The following is an 18,689-nucleotide window of genomic DNA, read 5'->3' on the forward strand; positions in this document are numbered from 1 at the left end:
GATCACACTGACAGCATTTCTCAACTCTACCATCAAGAAAAATAAGCACGGTGGGTGCATGAGACTTACAGGTGTAGCACCTTCGAGTTCCCCTCCCAGTCTTATGATAGTTCTCCTGTCTTGAAACAACATCAAAGTTCCTTCATCACCAAGTCTAAATCCAGAATACTCCTCTTCCCAACAGCACTGTGGGCGTATCTTCATCAGAAGGTGTATAGTGGTACAAGAAGGTAGCTTGGCATCTCCTTCAATTAAGGATGTGCTGGCTTTGTCAATGATACCTAGATTCTGAATAATGAATAGCTAAAAGAATTCAGGTCTTAGAAATACTTTAAAAAATAATTTAATAGGTGCCATTGTCATAGATATTCACTGTCTAGGGCCAGAGGGTCTTTTTGTCAAGATCAGTCTTCTAACACAGCAGATGACACCTCTAGACATCAAAGAGATGTTTTTGAGCATGTTAAAATTCAAACCAATATTCTTTGTTCAGCTTCTTTCAAACACAAGCCATTCTTCAGTTCTTAATGTAATTGGCAAGCAATAGGCAGTCTGAATTTAAAAGGACAGGTTTCCAAACTGATAACATTGTCAGTAGAGCACAGACTGCTGGCCCACAGCATAGGGCTGACTGCACAGGAGATGCACTGTGAGACAGTGAGGTTATGCTAACTGGCCTGCATTGAACCGGACAACAAACAGCAAAGTTATTTAGTTCAAGGAGATATGCAGATCAAATTGATAGTATCACTTTGCACATCAATTAGATCATCTATCAATGGTTGGAAGATTTGTTCAAAGTTCGAACTACAAAGTAAATTTATTATCAAAGCACATAGAATATTGCATCATGATATACAACCCTGAGATTCATTTTCTTGCAGGCAATCACAGTAAATTCATGAAATACAATAAAACCAATGAAAAACCACACCCAACAGGACAGACAACAACCAATGTGCAAAAACAAAACACAACAAACTGAGCAAATACAAAAAGAAAGAGAAAAAAATAATAAGAAGAACTAAATAAGCAATGAATATCAAGATGACAAGACCTTGAAAGTGAGTGCATGGGTTGTGGAAAGAGTTCAGTGATGGGGTGAGTGAAGTTGAGTTATCCCTTTTCATTCAAGAGCTGTATGATTGAGGGATAATGCCTGTTTCTGAACCTGGAGGTGTAGGTTCTGAGGCTCCCACAGGCAGCAGTAAGAAGAGATCATGTTCTGGATGGTGGAGTCCTTGATGATGGATGTAGATTTACTGTGGCAGTACTTAGTGGTTGGGAGGGCTATACCTGTGATGGATTAGGCCATATCCACTACATTTTTAGGCTTTCCTATACCTGGGCATTGGTGTTGCCATAACAGGCCATGATGCAACTAGTCAATATATTCTCCACCTGACATTGATAGAACTTCCCAAGATGATTGCCAAATCTTCGCAAACTTCTTGGATAGTAGGGTGCTGCTGTGCTTTCTTCGTAATGGCACTGACATGGTGGATCCAGGACAAGACCACTGAAACGATAACACTGAGGATTTTGAAGTTGCTGGTCCTCTCCAACTCTGATCCTCCATGAGCAATGATTCATGGACCTTTAGTTTCCTCTTCTTGAAGTCAATAATCATCTCCTTGATCTTGCTGACTTTCAGTGCAAAGGTGTTGTGGATCCACTGAGCCAGATTTTCAGTCTCCCTCCTATACGCTGATTCATCACCACCCTTGATTCAGCCAACAGCACAAGTGTTGTCAGGACACTTAAATATGGGATTGGAGCTACACTTAGCCCCACAGTCATAAGTATAAAGCAAGTAGGGCAGGGGGCTAAGCATACAGTCTTGTGGTCTCCTTTGCTGAAGGAGACTGTGGATCTCACATGTATGTGAAGTCACCCAAGTGGCATAAAACAGTACAAATGTAAGAGAGCAGTCGGCTTCTCAGGAACGGTCAAGGAACGATCAGAAGACTGACAGGAAGACTAGAATCCATTCCTCTGCCTTTGATTTCTGCGATGGATGCTCGTTCATCTGTAACTCCTTGGAACTGTATGTCTTTAGTTTATAGGAATTGTACCGCTGTTTTGGAAATCCTTTGTATTTTAAAAACAGTTTGTAATTTGGAAATGCTTCATAAGATAGAAAACCTCTGTGAGTTTTAAGAATCATATCTAAATTTAAATGTGCATCTCTAAAAATAACTGAACTGTGTTTGAACTACTTTGTTAACTGGACGTATCTGCTCCATGGTGGGGAGGGGAGGAGTAACCTGCCACTCAAATAGTGGGTATTAGCAGCTAAACTCACCATGGAGGATATAGCCTGTGAAGAGTTGGTGGCTAACAGTATAACCTCCCTTTAGTGGGGGTACCCATAGCTATCTGTATTGAATAGGGCTTAAGATCTTTATGTGAGTTTAGAGCTTTGCAGTCAGCAAACCCAATACCGTACACCATCTTTTGTGAAAATGCATCTTGGTCCACAATACTACAAGCTGTACTGTTTTCATTTCGACTGATTCTAATTAGCATGTCAAATTGGAGCCTATTTATGTTTATATAGCAAATAGCACAGTAACACACTCCAAATGCTGGAGGGACTCAACAAGTCAGAGAGGATCTCTGGAGAGGAATAAGGACCTGATATAGGGTATCAGCCTGAAAAGTCGACTATCTATCCATTTCCATAGATGCTGCCTGACCTGTTGGGTTCCTCCAGCATTGTGTGTGTTACTCTGGATTCCCAGCATCTGCAGAATCTCTTGTTTTTATTATTTTAGCATAGTAATGGAAATGTCTTTTTAATAATACAGGTCTACCCAATGTCACACTTTATGCATGTTGAACACTGTCAAAGTGATCAGTGAACGTGCCATTATTTTTACTGATCGCTAAATATGTATTCTCTTCCAACTGTTCACACTGATGCTGAATTGCTTATCGACAAGGAACTGTGAGTTCTCAATGCCTGTTATTAGTCAGCATCTTTAATTTGTAGATTGTAAGATGTGACAAAGGTGGGCAAAGTTCCTAAATGAAGTTGGGACCCAGTGAATTTGGGCATTTCCTGGGCCACCATGATGGAGCCCTTATCAGCACGTCAGAAATTAAGAGGAACATCATTGAAAATGTTGCCAGTGTTTATTTGTAAACTTTACTTAATGGGCATTGAGATATAAAGGATTCCTGTAGCAATAGGTTGTATAAGATGATTAAAAATATTCAGTATTTTCTTCAGTCAGTCAATAAATTTCTTACTTTTGAGCAGGAAAAGGAGACCAACAGCAGAGCAGCCAGCATGCAGAATCATTCTGACATAGGCAATACCGGCCATCAATCACCTCTCAGTCCTTTACACACTACACGGGCCTTTATCAGGTAAGAATGCCTTTTCAATATAAATTATGCAGTGCTTTATTTTTCCTTCCACACTTTATACTGCAGGCCTCCTATCATCTGCATCTGATTGGAAAAAGTAAGATCCTTTGACTTCAATGAGAAAACTCTCATCCATTCCTTTAAAGATCTAAATATTCAAAATGACTTATTTTAATGTAATTCATCATATTAAATAAGAAATTATTCATGCCTATAAATCTCCCCTGAACAGTTTACAGGTATATCATATAAAGCATGAAAATCAGTTTAATCAGTGTTGTCTGGAAATTTAATGGCTTGATGTTTTATTTTTAAAAATGAAGGGTTTTTTTAGTTCTCCAAGACTGAAGCAAAATTATAAACATTTCTGGTTTGTTTTGGGTACTTCCTGTTGTGACCCACAAGTCAATTTCTTCTGCAAAGGAGCACTGAATGATGCCATTTTTCATGCAATTCTTCTTTTAAATAGAACACGGAATGTGTTAGAGATGGGGGGGGGGGGGGGGGTGAGAGAGCAGCAGCCAGATAGGAGAAGTTGTGGTAGTGTTCATCAATGGGCTCTCCCAGGACAAAGTCACCTGACTGCTGCAGTGAAGGTTGGGATACCTGAAAGCAAGTAAAATACATACTGGAATCCTCAGAGAAGAACCCTATAAAATCACAAACCAAATTACAACACTCCAATGTCCTTCAGACAGATTCCAACATTCCCACGCAATAACAACCCACAATCCAAACTCCTCACTGCTGATACCCCAGACCTCCTCCAATTCTCTCTCTGCTCTCCTCCTCTGTACAACAATGACGGTATAGTTCCTGACATTCAGTCTTACCCACTGCATTGTGGTTGTGACTTTGTGCGTGCCTGCTGCTCCCTGCAATACCAGAGCCCTCGTGCCCTACTCCCTCTGTTGTGACAGATGGAGACCAAAGCTAGATCAAGATGGTCCTTATTCAGTACTAGCAGACATTCAGAGGGACCCTGGTGGAAGGACCTTCCTGAACTTAGCTTAGCTGTTAGTGCACCACTTTACAGTGCCCGTGATCTCTGACAGGGGATCATTTCCTGCTGCTGCCTACATGGATTTGGTACATTCTCCCCATGACCATATGGGTCTCCTCCCACTCGACAACGATGTGCGGTTAGCTTGAGTGCGTTGTCGGCATGTTATTGTTAGCGCTGGAAGCACAGCCTAGCACAACCTTTACTGATTTGATTTGATTTGACACAAGCAAAGCATTTTACTGTATGTTTTGAAATACATGTGATAAATAAAAGTTAATCTTTTATAACCAATCTTTTGAAGACAAATATAACAGCTGAAGTCTAATTTTAAATATTTTAAATCTAATTTCAAAGTTTACAGTTGCTGAGTTCACTCCAATATTGGGTCATAGACAAATGGTTTCTTTGAATCACATAATTACAATGCGGGCATATCTTAATTCTTAAGACAACTCTGAACATTTAATCACACCTTTTGGGAGAGGATAGTACATATAGTCTAAAAGTTTTGAGTACAACCATCCTCCTTTATCACAATGTTATACGGTGTTGTTTTTGGATACGCAAACACCCTAAATGCAAATATAACTATGACAATGTTTGATCGTGCGAAGTGACAAGGTAGCCAGTGTGGAACCTCCCTTGCTCTCACTTTGGGGTTTTTGATTTGAAATCACCTAACCTGCAGTCTGTATGTTTGGCCAGTGCAAATGAGAATGTTTTAGGGGTCATGTCAGTTTACAAATCAGTCCTACTACCCCTCCCTTTCCCCTACACACTATGGGCCAATAGTCTGCACCCTTCACAAAAAGCAGTGATTATTCATGCTGATGTGGTCACTTCAAAGACATTTACTGCCTATAGCTTGTCGTTGAAGGCTTCCGCTTGTTCTCGGATTATGGCTGCTATTCTCTAATGCCCCCTCTCTCCAGTGCAATCAAAGCTGCACCATCTCTAATTCATTTTCATTCCCATCCACCATAGCCTCCCTGCGCTACCCTACTTCAGCCACATAACACGACTGGACTGTCTCATCTCCTCACCACAGACCAGTGCCAGAGAATGCCAAATCTACTCCCCATCCTCCCCACCTCCAAAACCCCACCACATAACCAGAACCAGATGGTCCCCTGAATGCTTCTCCACATCCACACAACACTGGTAACACCTCCTGTCCTTGCCCTATGGTTTATTTCTCCTCCACCCACAGTACAATCTAAGGATCCCACCCTCCCTTCTCCCTTCCCATCAGCACACAAGTAATACCTGCATCACACCCATGCAGATTTATTTCTTGTCTGCAATCGCATCTGCCCCAGTGGAGGAAGGCCGTTCTTTGACACCTAAGCACGCCAAAGATGAATGGCAGAAAATCCCCAATCATTGCTTGGAATTACTAACGACAGGTTCAGTGGTGGGATTGGGTGGGACATATGTGTGTGAACAGACCGTGTATTACACACGGCCTGAAGTAGTCACTACCCCGTAGTCTTCACATCCTTCTAGGCAATCAGAATATGGGTCAGTACAGCCCAAGAACAGGCCCTTTGACCCACAATGTGAATTTCAAACACAATTATGTAACAACAATCAATAGATTAGGATTACACAGGAGTCCACATTGTTGGATTGATGTACAATGTTGAATATTTGCTCGGGTCTTCCACCTGATGGTGTTTATCTGTAAAACTGCTTTAAGGAGTTTTGTCTCAACCAGTGGAACTGTGCACAGTGGCTCGAGTCTTTACCAATGGACGGCAGTTTCTATGCACAGTGCCACTGGTATAAAACAGCTGTATACCATGTTCTTGACTTTGCCACTACTTTATCAGGAAATAGAGGACTGTGATTCCATACTTTATCTCCTTAAATTCTTACCTCAGCCTGCTGTCTACAAAATGTATGGCAGTGCTGTACAATACTAAGCTTTGGTTTAAATTAGGGAAACCAGCTAGCAGATGTTCTCACTGACATCTTCAACATCTCCCTGAGCAGCGCCACCGTTCCAACGTGCTTCAAGGCCGCCACCATCGTCCCCGTGCCGAAGAAGTCTTCAGTGTCCTGCCTAAATGACTACCGTTCCATTGCACTCACATCCATCATCATGAAGTGTTTCGAGAGGCTCGTCATGAGGCACATCAAGACCCTGCTGCCCCCCTCACTGGACCCCCTGCAGTTTGCGTACCGTCCCAACCGCTCAACAGATGATGCCATTGCCATCACCCTCCACCTGGCCCTAACCCACCTGGACAAAAAAGACACATATGTTCGAATGCAGTTCATAGACTTCAGTTCAGCATTCAACACAATCGTCCCTCAGAAACTGATTGGAAAGCTGAGCCTATTGGGCCTGAACACCTCCCTCTGCAACTGGATCCTAGACTTCCTGACTGGGAGACCTCAGTCATCCGGATCGGGAGCAGCATCTCCAACACCATCACACTGAGCACGGGGGCTCCCCAGGGTTGCATGCTCAGTCCACTGCTGTTCCCTCTGGTGACCCACGACTGTGCTGCAACACACAGCTCAAACGACATCATCAAGTTCACCGATGACACGACCGTGGTAGGTCTCATCAGCAAGAACGACGAGTCAGCTTACAGAGAGGAGGAGCAGCGGCTAACGGACAGGTGCAGAGCCAACAACCTGTCTCTTAATGTGAACAAAAAAAAGAGATGGTTGTTGACTTCAGGACGGCACGGAGCGACCACTTCCCGCTGAACATCGACAGCTCCTCGGTAGAGATCATAAAGAGCACCAAATTTCTTGGTGTTCACCTGACAGAGAATCTCACCTGGTCCCTCAACACCAGCTCCATAGCTAAGAAAGCCCAGCAGCGTCTCTACATCTTGCGAAGGCTGAGGAAAGTCCATCTCCCACCCCCCATCCTCATCACATTCTACAGGGGTTGTATTGAGAGCATCCTGAGCAGCTGCATCACTGCCTGGCATGGAAATTGCACCGTCTTGGATCACAAGACCCTGCAGCGGATAGTGAGGTCAGCTGAGAAGATCATCGGGGTCTCTCTTCCCACTATCACGGACGTTTACACTACCACACTGCTTTCGCAAAGGAAACAGCATTATGAAGGACCCCATGCACCCCTCATGCAATCTCTTCCCCCTCCTGCTATCTGGGAAAAGGCTCCGAAGCATTCGGGCTCTCACGACCAGACTATGTAACAGTTTCTTCCCCCAAGCTATCAGACTCCTCAATACCCGAAGCCTGGACTGACACCTTGCCCTATTGTCCTGTTTATTATTTATTGTAATAACTGCACTGTTTTTGTGCACTTTATGCAGTCCAGTGTTGTGTTGTGTTTTTTTTTTATTACATAGTTCAGTCTAGTTTTTTGTACTGTGTTATGTAACTCCATGGTCCTGAAAAACATTGTCTCATTTTCACTATGCACTGTAACAGGAGTTATGGTCAAAATGACAATAAAAGTTGACTTGACCTGACTTGACTTGAAATTACGTATTTACTTATTTAGAGAGCACGATAACAAGATTTTAGCAAAAAAAAACACAGAATTTGGTTTTATTGAATATCAGTTTAAAATTGTTATGGCATCACATTCCTCACTGTTGCTCTGTGGAACCATTAAACTGTAGTCTATCCAGCACACAGCAGTAAGTCAGCCATTTTTGGGGCCTAAGTTGGATGCTGTGTTTTGATTTAATACCAAACTGAGCATCAACAAAAAAAGAATTACTTAACTGGCACACCTCTTAATTGCTGTTGTGGGGTGATTAAGTGAAATTAAATCTGGTGTTCCATTGGGGAGCCTTTAAATTACATGCAGTTCCCAACTTGTGTGATTGTATCCATGTTTTCATTAACTGTGAGTGCACAACAAAAGTAATTGACTACAACCGTTTGATCTTACTTCCTTGTATGAAAATCTGCAGTTTCCCACGCAATCACATAAGATGCAACGCCTGTCCTTTTACATCTTCCCTTCCCATGATTCAGAGAACCCAAGCAAAAGTTCTGTCTACCTCCTCCACCCTCGACTCATTCTTGTTACCTGTTTTGCAGATTCCTAATTCCTTCATTGCAACACTTCTAGCTGAGTCTTACAATCGGGTGTACTCTGCTCAGTCGTCACAACATGGCCTCCTTTACACAGAAGAAGCCAAATGCAGATAGGGTGGTGGCTTTGTGGACCATCAGTGTTCAGCCCACAGGAATGGCCCTGGGCTTCTGGATGCCTGTCACTGTAACTACCATCTCACTCCCATGTTGCCTGATCCCTTTCACTGTCCCAATGAGGCACAACGGAAGCTGCAGAGGCAACAATTTCACCTCACTCTCGTGCTGAGGGTTTCACTATGGTCTCCTGTTCTGTCCCAATGAGGCACAGTGGAAACAAAGCTTTTCTGTGTGGGCACATTGCAGCCGGCAGGATTGAATAACTAATTCATGAACTGTAGAGGACTTTCTTCCTTTATGCTGCCTTGGAACCTTTGCTTGCCATCATTTTAGCTCATTATTTCTTTTTTTTTCCCTTTGTTTATTTTGTCCAGCCTCGGGGTATGTTTTAGCATTAGCTAAAACAGCCTTTCACAAACCATATAACCATATAACAATCACAGCATGGAAACAGGCCATTCCGGCCCTCCTAGTCCGTGCCGAACTCTTAATCTCACCTAGTCCCACCTACCCGCACTCAGCCCATAACCCTCCACTCCTTTCCTGTCCATATACCTATCCAATTTTACCTTAAATGACACAACTGAACTGGCCTCTACTACTTCTACAGGAAGCTCATTCCACACAGCTATCACTCTCTGAGTAAAGAAATACCCCCTCGTGTTTCCCTTAAACTTTTGCCCCCTAACTCTCAAATCATGTCCTCTCGTTTGAATCTCCCCTACTCTCAATGGAAACAGCCTATTCACGTCAACTCTATCTATCCCTCTCAACATTTTAAATACCTCGATCAAATCCCCCCTCAACCTTCTACGCTCCAATGAATAAAGACCTAACTTGTTCAACCTTTCTCTGTAACTTAAGTGCTGAAACCCAGGTAACATCCTAGTAAATCATCTCTGCACTCTCTCTAATTTATTGATATCTTTCCTATAATTCGGTGACCAGAACTGTACACAATATTCCAAATTTGGCCTTACCAATGTCTTGTACAATTTTAACATTACATCCCAACTTCTGTACTCAATGCTCTGATTTATAAAGGCCAGCGTTCCAAAAGCCTTCTTCACCACCACATGAGACTCCACCTTCAGGGAACTATGCACTGTTATTCCTAGATCTCTCTGTTCCACTGCATTCCTCAATGCCCTACCATTTACCCTGTATGTTCTATTTGGATTATTCCTGCCAAAATGTAGAACCTCACACTTCTCAGCATTAAACTCCATCTGCCAACGTTCAGCCCATTCTTCTAACCGGCATAAATCTCCCTGCAAGCTTTGAAAACCCACCTCATTATCCACAACACCTCCTACCTTAGTATCATCAGCATACTTACTAATCCAATTTACCACCCCATCATCCAGATCATTTATGTATATTACAAACAACATTGGGCCCAAAACAGATCCCTGAGGCACCCCGCTAGTCACCGGCCTCCATCCCGATAAACAATTATCCACCACTACTCTCTGGCATCTCCCATCTAGCCACTGTTGAATCCATTTTATTACTCCAGCATTAATACCTAACGACTGAACCTTCTTAACTAACCTTCCATGTGGAACTTTGTCAAAGGCCTTGCTGAAGTCCATATAGACTACATCCACTGCCTTACCCTCGTCAACATTCCTCGTAACTACTTCAAAAAATTCAATAAGGTTTGTCAAACATGACCTTCCACGCACAAATCCATGCTGGCTACTCCTAATCAGATCCTGTCTATCCAGATAATTATAAATACTATCTCTAAGAATACTTTCCATTAATTTACCCACCACTGATGTCAAACTGACAGGTCTATAATTGCCAGGCTTACTTCTAGAACCCTTTTTAAACAATGGAACCACATGAGCAATACGCCAATCCTCCGGCACAATCCCCGTTTCTAATGACATCTGAAAGATCTCCATCAGAGCTCCTGCTATCTCTACACAAACTTCCCTCAAGGTCCTGGGGAATATCCGGTCAGGATCCGGAGATTTATCCACTTTTAAATTTCTTAAAAGCACCAGTACTTGCACCTCTTTAATTGTCATAGGTTCCATAACTTCCTTACTTGTTTCCCATACCTTACACCATTCAATATCCTTCTCCTTAGTGAATACCGAAGAGAAGAAATCGTTCAAAATCTCTCCCATCTCCCTTGGCTCCACACATAGCTGACCACCCTGATTCTCTAAGGGACCAATTTTATCCCTCACTATCCTCTTGCTTTTAATATAACTGTAGAAGCCTTTCGGATTTAATTCCACCTTATTTGCCAAACCAAACTCGTAACTTCTTTTAGCTTTTCTAATCTCTTTCTTAAGTTTCCTTTTACATTCTTTATAGTCCTAATATAAAAGGATCCTGTTATAATCCTTAAAGAAGCCTGTTCTGATTTTAACTGCCTCTCATTTCCTATCAATGACATTCTTTTTGTTCTATCACTTCCCCTCTCCACCTTCCCCTCTCCACCTTTCATTTCTCTCTTTCCCCACTGTCCTTGCGAAGGCCCAAGGCAGAAGCATTTACTGTTCCACTTTTCACAAATGCTCTTATCTGCAGAGAGTATTTGCTGTCCGTGGAAATGGAGTGATTACATGCAGAAAATATAATGTAATGTATCGACAACTCTGTAAGAATGAATCATGACTGTCCTGTGGAAACCACTAGACCACTGTCTTGTCAGTGGATCAAATATTTCAAAAGAAGCACAGAGATCTTTTTTCCCAACTTGACTTATGCATTAGAAAAACATCTTAAATATTTTAATTCAATATTTAATTCAAGATGTGAACTTCCCACTTTTCAGGACATTTACAGGTGTGTAAAAAGAGCCTAAAGGATCATAGGGACCCGAGTCACCCCAACCACAAACTGTTCCAGCTGCTGACATCTGGGAAATAAAAGCCAGGACCAACAGGCTCCGGGACAGCTTCTTCTACCAGGCCATCAGACTGATTAATATGCACTGATACAATTGTGTATCTATGCTATATTGACTGTCCTGTTGTAGATACTATTTATTACAAATTATTATAAAATGCACATTGCACATTTAGACAGAGACATAACATAAATATTTTTATTCCTCATGTATGTGAAGAATGTAAGTAATAAAATCAATTCAATCCAATTTAATTTAGGCTTCCTTTCCCCATGCACTATCAGTGTGGAGCTCCATCTTGTGGTCACTTTAAGAACAGCTGAAGCTCCTCCCTATCTGTGATGGACAGGTGTCGGAGCGGATTTTCCTGGGGAAAAGCATGGTAATAGACAGTGCTATGAAGCGTTACTCTCTGCTAGTCTTTGTATCTAAAATGTTTTCTTCAATTGCCCACACACAGTTTAGGAAAGCCCAAAGAAGAAAAAAGCCCAACAAAGCTGAAAAAGCAGCCCAGCCTGGAAAGTAATGCAAGCCCTCGGGTGGAGTATAGCAGTACAAAGGCTGAAAGTGATTGCCACAGATCTCAAACAAAATCAACAGAGACCAAGGGAAAAGAAAGAGAAGGATATGCAAAACTTCAGGAAGATGCATCCAAGCAAGAAATCAAGAACAATGCAAGGCTACAGGTATGACAATGAAATCGAACCCACAACACTGCATTCTGCACAATCACAAAGAGGTTCTGCAGATGCTGCAGGGAAGCACACAGAAAATGCTGGAGGTCAGGCAGCATCTATGGAAATGAATAAACAGTCCACATTGATGACGTGATCAATACTTCCCTTGGGTTTTGGGTTTGGTCAGTGAACGCAAGTTTCCCCCTGTAGCCCAAAGACATCAGGGTTTTATAGGTCAATAGGCTGCTGTAAATTGTCTGTAATGTGCACGTGAGTTGTAGAATCTGGAGGGAGCTGAGGAAAGGTTTATCAGAGTGAAAGTAAGCGACTTTTTAGAGGTGTATAAAATCACGAGTGCCATAGATATGGTGAATGAACTCAGTCTTATACACACAGATTGGGTATCAAGAAATGGAGCCAAAAGTTTAAGGTGAGGGGAAAGATTAAAGGGGAGGTTGGGGGCAACTTTTTTTTTAATCTACAAGAAGAGTGGTATCTATATGTGGAATCAGCCACCAGAGGAAATAGTGGAGGCAGGTACAGTAACAACTTCTAGAGGACATTTGGACAGGTGCATGGCTTGGAGAGGTTTCGAAGTTTATGGGTCAAATCCTGGCAAATGGGACCATTTTGGATAGGGCATGGTCCATTTGTGCCAAAGGGCCTATTTCCATGCTCATTGACTCTAAAGGCAAGCTCTTTCTTAGAGCTTTTGACTTCTCAGTGTCCAGACATTATCTATTTCCCCATTTAGACATGTGACCAAGGCTCCACTCCCATCAGAAACAGAACTACAATGTTTGTAATTTTATTTTGTCAATTCTTAAATACGAACTCTCTTAACTGAGAAGCATACTGAATGGCTGTGGACTTTGTGTAGACTCAGGGCAGCCGGGTGCCGCATTTCAGGCCAATATGTCAGCATAATGGCTAATGGAATTGCTTTACAGCCCACCAGCGATCATTAATTGGGGTTCAGTTCTTGCTGTTATCTGTAAGGAGTTAGTTTGCTCTCCTGAAGACTTTGTATGTTTCCTTTGGGTGCTCTGCTTTCCTTTCATACAAACAAGCAACAAAAGTTCATTTATTATCAAAATGTACAACTCTGAAATCCTTCTTCTCCAGATAGCCACGAAGCCAAGAAATAAAAGAACAGAAGCACAATCTTCAAACCCCAAATCACTCCTCCTTGCATGAAAAATTAACAAAACTGGAACAGGCATATCAACCCACAAAGACCCCTTGTCTGCACACAAAAAATGAGAGAGATTGGGCAAAAAAACACGGAATATAAAAAACTATGAACATGTGAAAAATAGTCCATAGTCCAAGCCCAAATCCAAAACACAGAAAATCTGGGTAACGTTCTCCAGGCACAGCAGCAGGCCTTTTCCTCTGTGCTAGCAGAGCGATCCCCCGGTGATCAAAAGGTAATCTCCCCTCTCCTGCAGCACAGCAATCACCACTTGCAATCAAACAGCAAGCAGCCGGTGCTCACCTTCGACATTCGTCTCTTTTTTAAAAAAATCTCCCTCGTCACTTTAATCGGCAAACAATAAAAGGTTTAATTGGTGAAATGGAATCGAACATCAGCTCGTGCCCCATCCCGCAGCCTTATCACAGCTAGTTTCGCGTATGCTGTCTCTACACCTGGAACGCTCTTGGAGACTGCAGTGTGCCCAAACGATCTCCAACCTGCAATTTACAGGCTCCAATAGTTCCACAATCACATTCAAGACAAAGACAAATGTAAAAAAACTTAAAAGATGTTGACCAAAGACAGCGACTGAAGGAGTGTTGTACGTAGCCACCATCTTGACCAATATATTCCAAGGATGTGCAGTGCTGTGCAAAAGTCATAGGTACATATATTTAAAAATCTGTAAAGCAAAGATGCTTTCAAAAATAAAGAAATAAAAAGTTTTTAAATATCAAACTAGTTGCTATAAAGAGCATTAAACATAAAAATCTAAATCAAATCAACTTGCTGTGACTACCCTTTGCCTTTAAAGCTGCTTCAATTATCTTAAGTACATTGTCGGTGTATTGTAAATACATTGAAGGATTTATAAGAAAACCTTCTGGTGGGTTTTACCAAGCATCTTGGAGAACTTGCCACAGTTCCTCTGCAGTCTTTGGCTGTTTTGCATGCCTTTGACCCTCCAGGTGATCCCAGAAAGCCTCAATGGCGTTACACGGTAACGCCACAGTTAGCACAACGGGTTACAGTACAGATGCCTGGGGTTCAATTTCCTCCGCTACCTGTTCTTCCTGTGACTGCACGGTTTTCCTTCAGTTGCTACTGTTTCCTTCCACAGTCCAAAGACTTACTGCTTGGTAGGGTAATTGGTCATTATAGTTTGTCAGTGATTCGGCTAGGACTGAACCGGGAATTGCTGGGCAACATGGCTCAAAGGTCTGGAAAGGTCTTTTCTGCAGTGCAGCTCAATAAATAAAAAAAAACAAATGACATTGAGATCAGGGCTCTGTGGATGTCATACCATTTGGAACCATATAACAAATGCAGGGTGCCTAAGACTTCTGCACAGTGCTGTATGGTTAGGGCTGGTGAGTTGTGGGCCAGCTATACTGGTGGCTGAGGAGTAGTGACACCTACAGGCTGTCCCCAGCACAATCCTTGGACTTTCGGTCATTGATGCAAAAAAAAACAATACAGTTCACAGACGCAAGAAATTCTGCAGATGCTGGGTAAGCAAAGCAACACACATAAAATGCTGGAGGAACTCAGCAGGTCAGGCAGCATCTGTGGAAAAGAGAAAGCAGTCAGTGATTCTGGTTGACTGTTTAGTCTTTTCCATAGATGCTGCCGGACCTGCTGAGTTCCTCTATCATTTGTGTGTGTGTTGAGATGCATTTCACTCTACATGTGACAAATTTCAACATCTTTCCACTCTCTTTCTCTTCTATCCAAGTAAACAATTTTTTGGAAAGAGACTGTTGACACTGATCATTGCTGGTTCGGCTGAACTGAATTACATTACCTTCACTTGGGATGTGCCTAGCTGCAATAGGCTGATTATTGGATAAACAAGAAAGAATATGATAATTTAAATAGTTGTTAAATATTATTTCAGGACGAGAAATCAGGAGTGCAACAGGAGAAAAAGGAAAATATCCCTGATTGTTCCAGCACAAACAGCAGCCCCTTCCGTCGTTTCTCTCCAAGAGCTGCATCATTCAGAGTGAGTGTGACTTACACTGATGCTTTTATAGTGATATGATCATCTAGGATTTCATGCCTACTGATACCAGCTTTGTTAAAGTCCTGCTTCCCTGATTCCATAAACTCAAAAATTCTCTTACATGAATGGAGTAAGGCTATCATATCATACTTATCTACTCTGCCATAAATAAGCATAAGAAGATCAAGGACCTATTGTAAAAGATTTATATTTTTGAAGTATATCAACAAAGCAAAGCAATTCACATTTAAGGGATTATACACCTTTGATCAATTAATCTAATATTAGGAAATAAGGTGCAATAAAGACAATAGTCACTGTAATGCTAAGCTTTGGAAAATATGTATTAAATGTTTGTTCTTTTTATGATTTAACAATAAAAGATAATTTAGTATAGTTTGGAGTTCAAAGTAAAATTTACTATCAGAGTACACACATGTCTCCACAAACAACCCTGAGACCCTTTTACTGTGGGTGTACTTGGCAAATCTATAGAACAATAACAGTAAAGAATCAATGAAAAACAAACTGTGCCAACATAAATATAAATAATTAGCAACAAATAACGAGAGCATGAAATAATAAGATAAAGAGTCCTTAAAGTGAGATCATTGGTTGTGGGAACACCAGAAATAGAATGAGAGTCCTTTTTTGTTGGTTGAGGGGTAGTAATTGTTCTTGAACCTGAGGCACCTGTACCTTCCACCTGATGGCAGCAACGAGGAAAGACTATGGCCTGGGTAGTGAGGATTTTTGATGATGGATGCTGCTTTTCTACAACACCATTTCGTGCAGATGTGCTCAATAGTTGGGTGGGCTTTACCCATGATATACTGGGCTGAATCCACTAAGTTTCGGAGGATTTTCTTCTCAAAGGTATTGGTGTTCCCATACCAGGCCAGAATGCAGCCAGTCAATACAGTTCCCACCACACATGTAGAGAAATTTTTGATGATGCTTTGGTACATGGAGCTTAGAAAAATAGAGGGCGATGGGTAACCCTAGGTAATTTCTAAAGTAAGTACATGTTCAGCACAGCATTGTGGGCCGAAGGGCCTGTATTGTGCTGTAGGTTTTCTATGTTTCGAAATCTCTTCATCAACTAAGCAAGTTGAGGCACTGCTGTGCTTTCTTTGCAATTACATTTATATGATGAGCCCAAGATAGGTCTTCTGATATAGTACCACCCAGGAATTTAAAATGACTGACCCTCTCCACCTCTGATCCTCCAGTGAGTACTAGCTCGTGGACCTCTGGTTTCCCTCTCATGAAGTCTACAATCAGTTCCTTGGTTTTGCTGACATTGAGTGAGGGGTTGTTGTTATGACACCGCTCAGACAAATTTTCAGTCTCCCTCCTGTATGCTGATTCATCACCCCCTTCAATACTGCCCACTACAGAGGTGTCATCGGCAAACTTGTATAAGATACTGGAGCTGAATTTAGCCACCCAGTCATAAGTGTAAAGCCTGTGGAGCAGGGGATTAGGTACACATCCCTGTGCCAAACTACCTGAAGAATTTAACCAAATTGATCTGCAGAAAATGCTTCCTTTTTGCCAATTCAGACAGTATGGTTTTGTTTTGTAATTTGTAGGTTTGTTTAATAGAGAAGTAAGCAGCTAAGTAGCACGTTTTTTTCTGTGAATAAGGGAGTAAAACTCAATATTCTTTCAGGAATTCATCCAGTGAATTTTTCTCCTTTTCTCATGTTTATTTTCCACTTCAAACTTTAACACCGAGGGAGAAGTTCTTCCAGTTCTGAAGCAATAACTTAGTTGAGATAGAGGAGCCCCATCCTTTGTTACTGGGGATTTATGACTAATTTTGGCATGAAATGCAGAGAATCAAGTTATTTAATGAATTCAAAGTGTTACTAAGCATTACAGAAAAAAATATAGGTACTTAAAAGCAAGAACAGCATGCATTGTCTGTTCTTGCTTCCAATTTCCTCCAAGTAGTCATCTGTTCTTTCTGTGTCTATTGGCCATGGTGTATCTTCCTTCTTCAGATGTGCTGATGATGTCTTGCAGCCCTTCTTTTATCCTCAGGAGAGTAGTGCTTCGCCATTGAGGGTCATGGATTGTCTTGGATGAAAGTGATTAGCTTATGGGCATCTTTTGCTCATCCATATGTTCCTGATGGCTCAGTGAGGAGACTTCTTTGAGGTGATTTCTGCATCTGATCTTAAAAGAGCATCAGAATTAACACTTGCTTTGTCATGACTTACTTGTGTCGTCTGCAGTTTCCCAAATGTTTACTTTGACCTTCTCCCCTTGAATCTTGCACAGACATCACCAATTAAAACACATCCCATCTGTCTCAAACTTATCATGTATTGATAACATTTCCTATCATGCTTTGTGGTTTGCAACTTACCAAAATGACCAATAGTGATACCAAATTCAGATTTAAATACATTGTTTGTTATTAATCTAACACATTTGATTCTGTCATACTGCTGGTGGAAATGGGGGGAGAGCAGAATGGGGGAACATTATATAGAAAATGTATAACTGATGCATTGATTTTTTTTTTAGGCAACGAATCCCGAGGTGAAAAGCCAATCACTCCGAAGAAGGTTTGTAATTTAAATATTTTTATTTATGTTCCGTCATGGAATGGGAACTCTGCTGCAAAACTTGCATTTAATGCCAATTACTAACTGCTTCCGTGAAGCTTCAGCTCAGTAGCCTTCTTGGACAAGACGGTCCCTATGGTAACCGTATATCCATTGTGTCCTTGAATAAGGAATTCCAGGATTTGGTTTCAACAACTTACTTTTAATTCAGAGGTGTTTGACATGGAGGGATTCTGCTGGCAGTGGTCTTCTTAAGTACTTGGTTGTTCTTGTTTTGCCATAAGATAGAAATAAAGGATTTGGGTGACACTTAGGATGAAGCTTTAATATTTAATTCAGAGGTACAGCTTGGTAACAGGCCCTTTACGGCTCAATGAGCCTGCTCTGCCCATTTGCACCTACGTGACCAATTAACCTACCAACCCGTATGTTTTTGGAATGTGGGAGGACACCAGAGCGCCTGGAGGAAGCCCAGCCAGTCAAGAGCAGAACGTAAAATTCCTTACAGACAGTGGCAGGGATTGACCTCGGGTCGCTGACTCTGTGATAACGTTATGCTAACCATTCACTGCTGTGCTGCCCCAAATACTTCCTGCAGGACACGGACCCATACTGGTGGACAGCTTGAATGTTCTTTGAGGTAGACTGTTTGGCAATCAAGTAGCAAAAAGGGCTGGAGGAACTTAATAGGTCATGGGAGGTGGGAGTAGACTCTCACATGGTGGATTGGATAGTGGACTACTTGACAGATAGACTTCAGTATGTGCGGTTGGGAGACTGTAGGTCTGACACGGTGGTCAGCAGCACAGGAGCGCCGCAGGG

The 18,689-nt window shown here is 41.8% G+C and overlaps 1 protein-coding gene across 3 annotated transcripts in view; it reads left to right on the plus strand.

The window, feature by feature from the left end:
- The window catches only part of LOC140717142 (uncharacterized), a 165,324-nt gene that overhangs the window by 109,983 nt on the left and 36,652 nt on the right, over positions 1–18,689 (plus strand). For all 3 annotated transcript variants that reach the window (XM_073030404.1, XM_073030403.1, XM_073030405.1), the window contains exons 4-7: positions 3,266–3,375; positions 11,869–12,094; positions 15,181–15,288; positions 17,827–17,867. In XM_073030404.1, coding sequence (XP_072886505.1) covers positions 3,266–3,375; positions 11,869–12,094; positions 15,181–15,288; positions 17,827–17,867 — 485 coding nt within the window. The remainder of the gene's footprint in view (positions 1–3,265; positions 3,376–11,868; positions 12,095–15,180; positions 15,289–17,826; positions 17,868–18,689) is intronic.

The sequence above is a fragment of the Hemitrygon akajei genome, chromosome 27 (genome assembly GCF_048418815.1).
Source record: "Hemitrygon akajei chromosome 27, sHemAka1.3, whole genome shotgun sequence".
Taxonomy (NCBI): Eukaryota; Metazoa; Chordata; class Chondrichthyes; order Myliobatiformes; family Dasyatidae; genus Hemitrygon; species Hemitrygon akajei.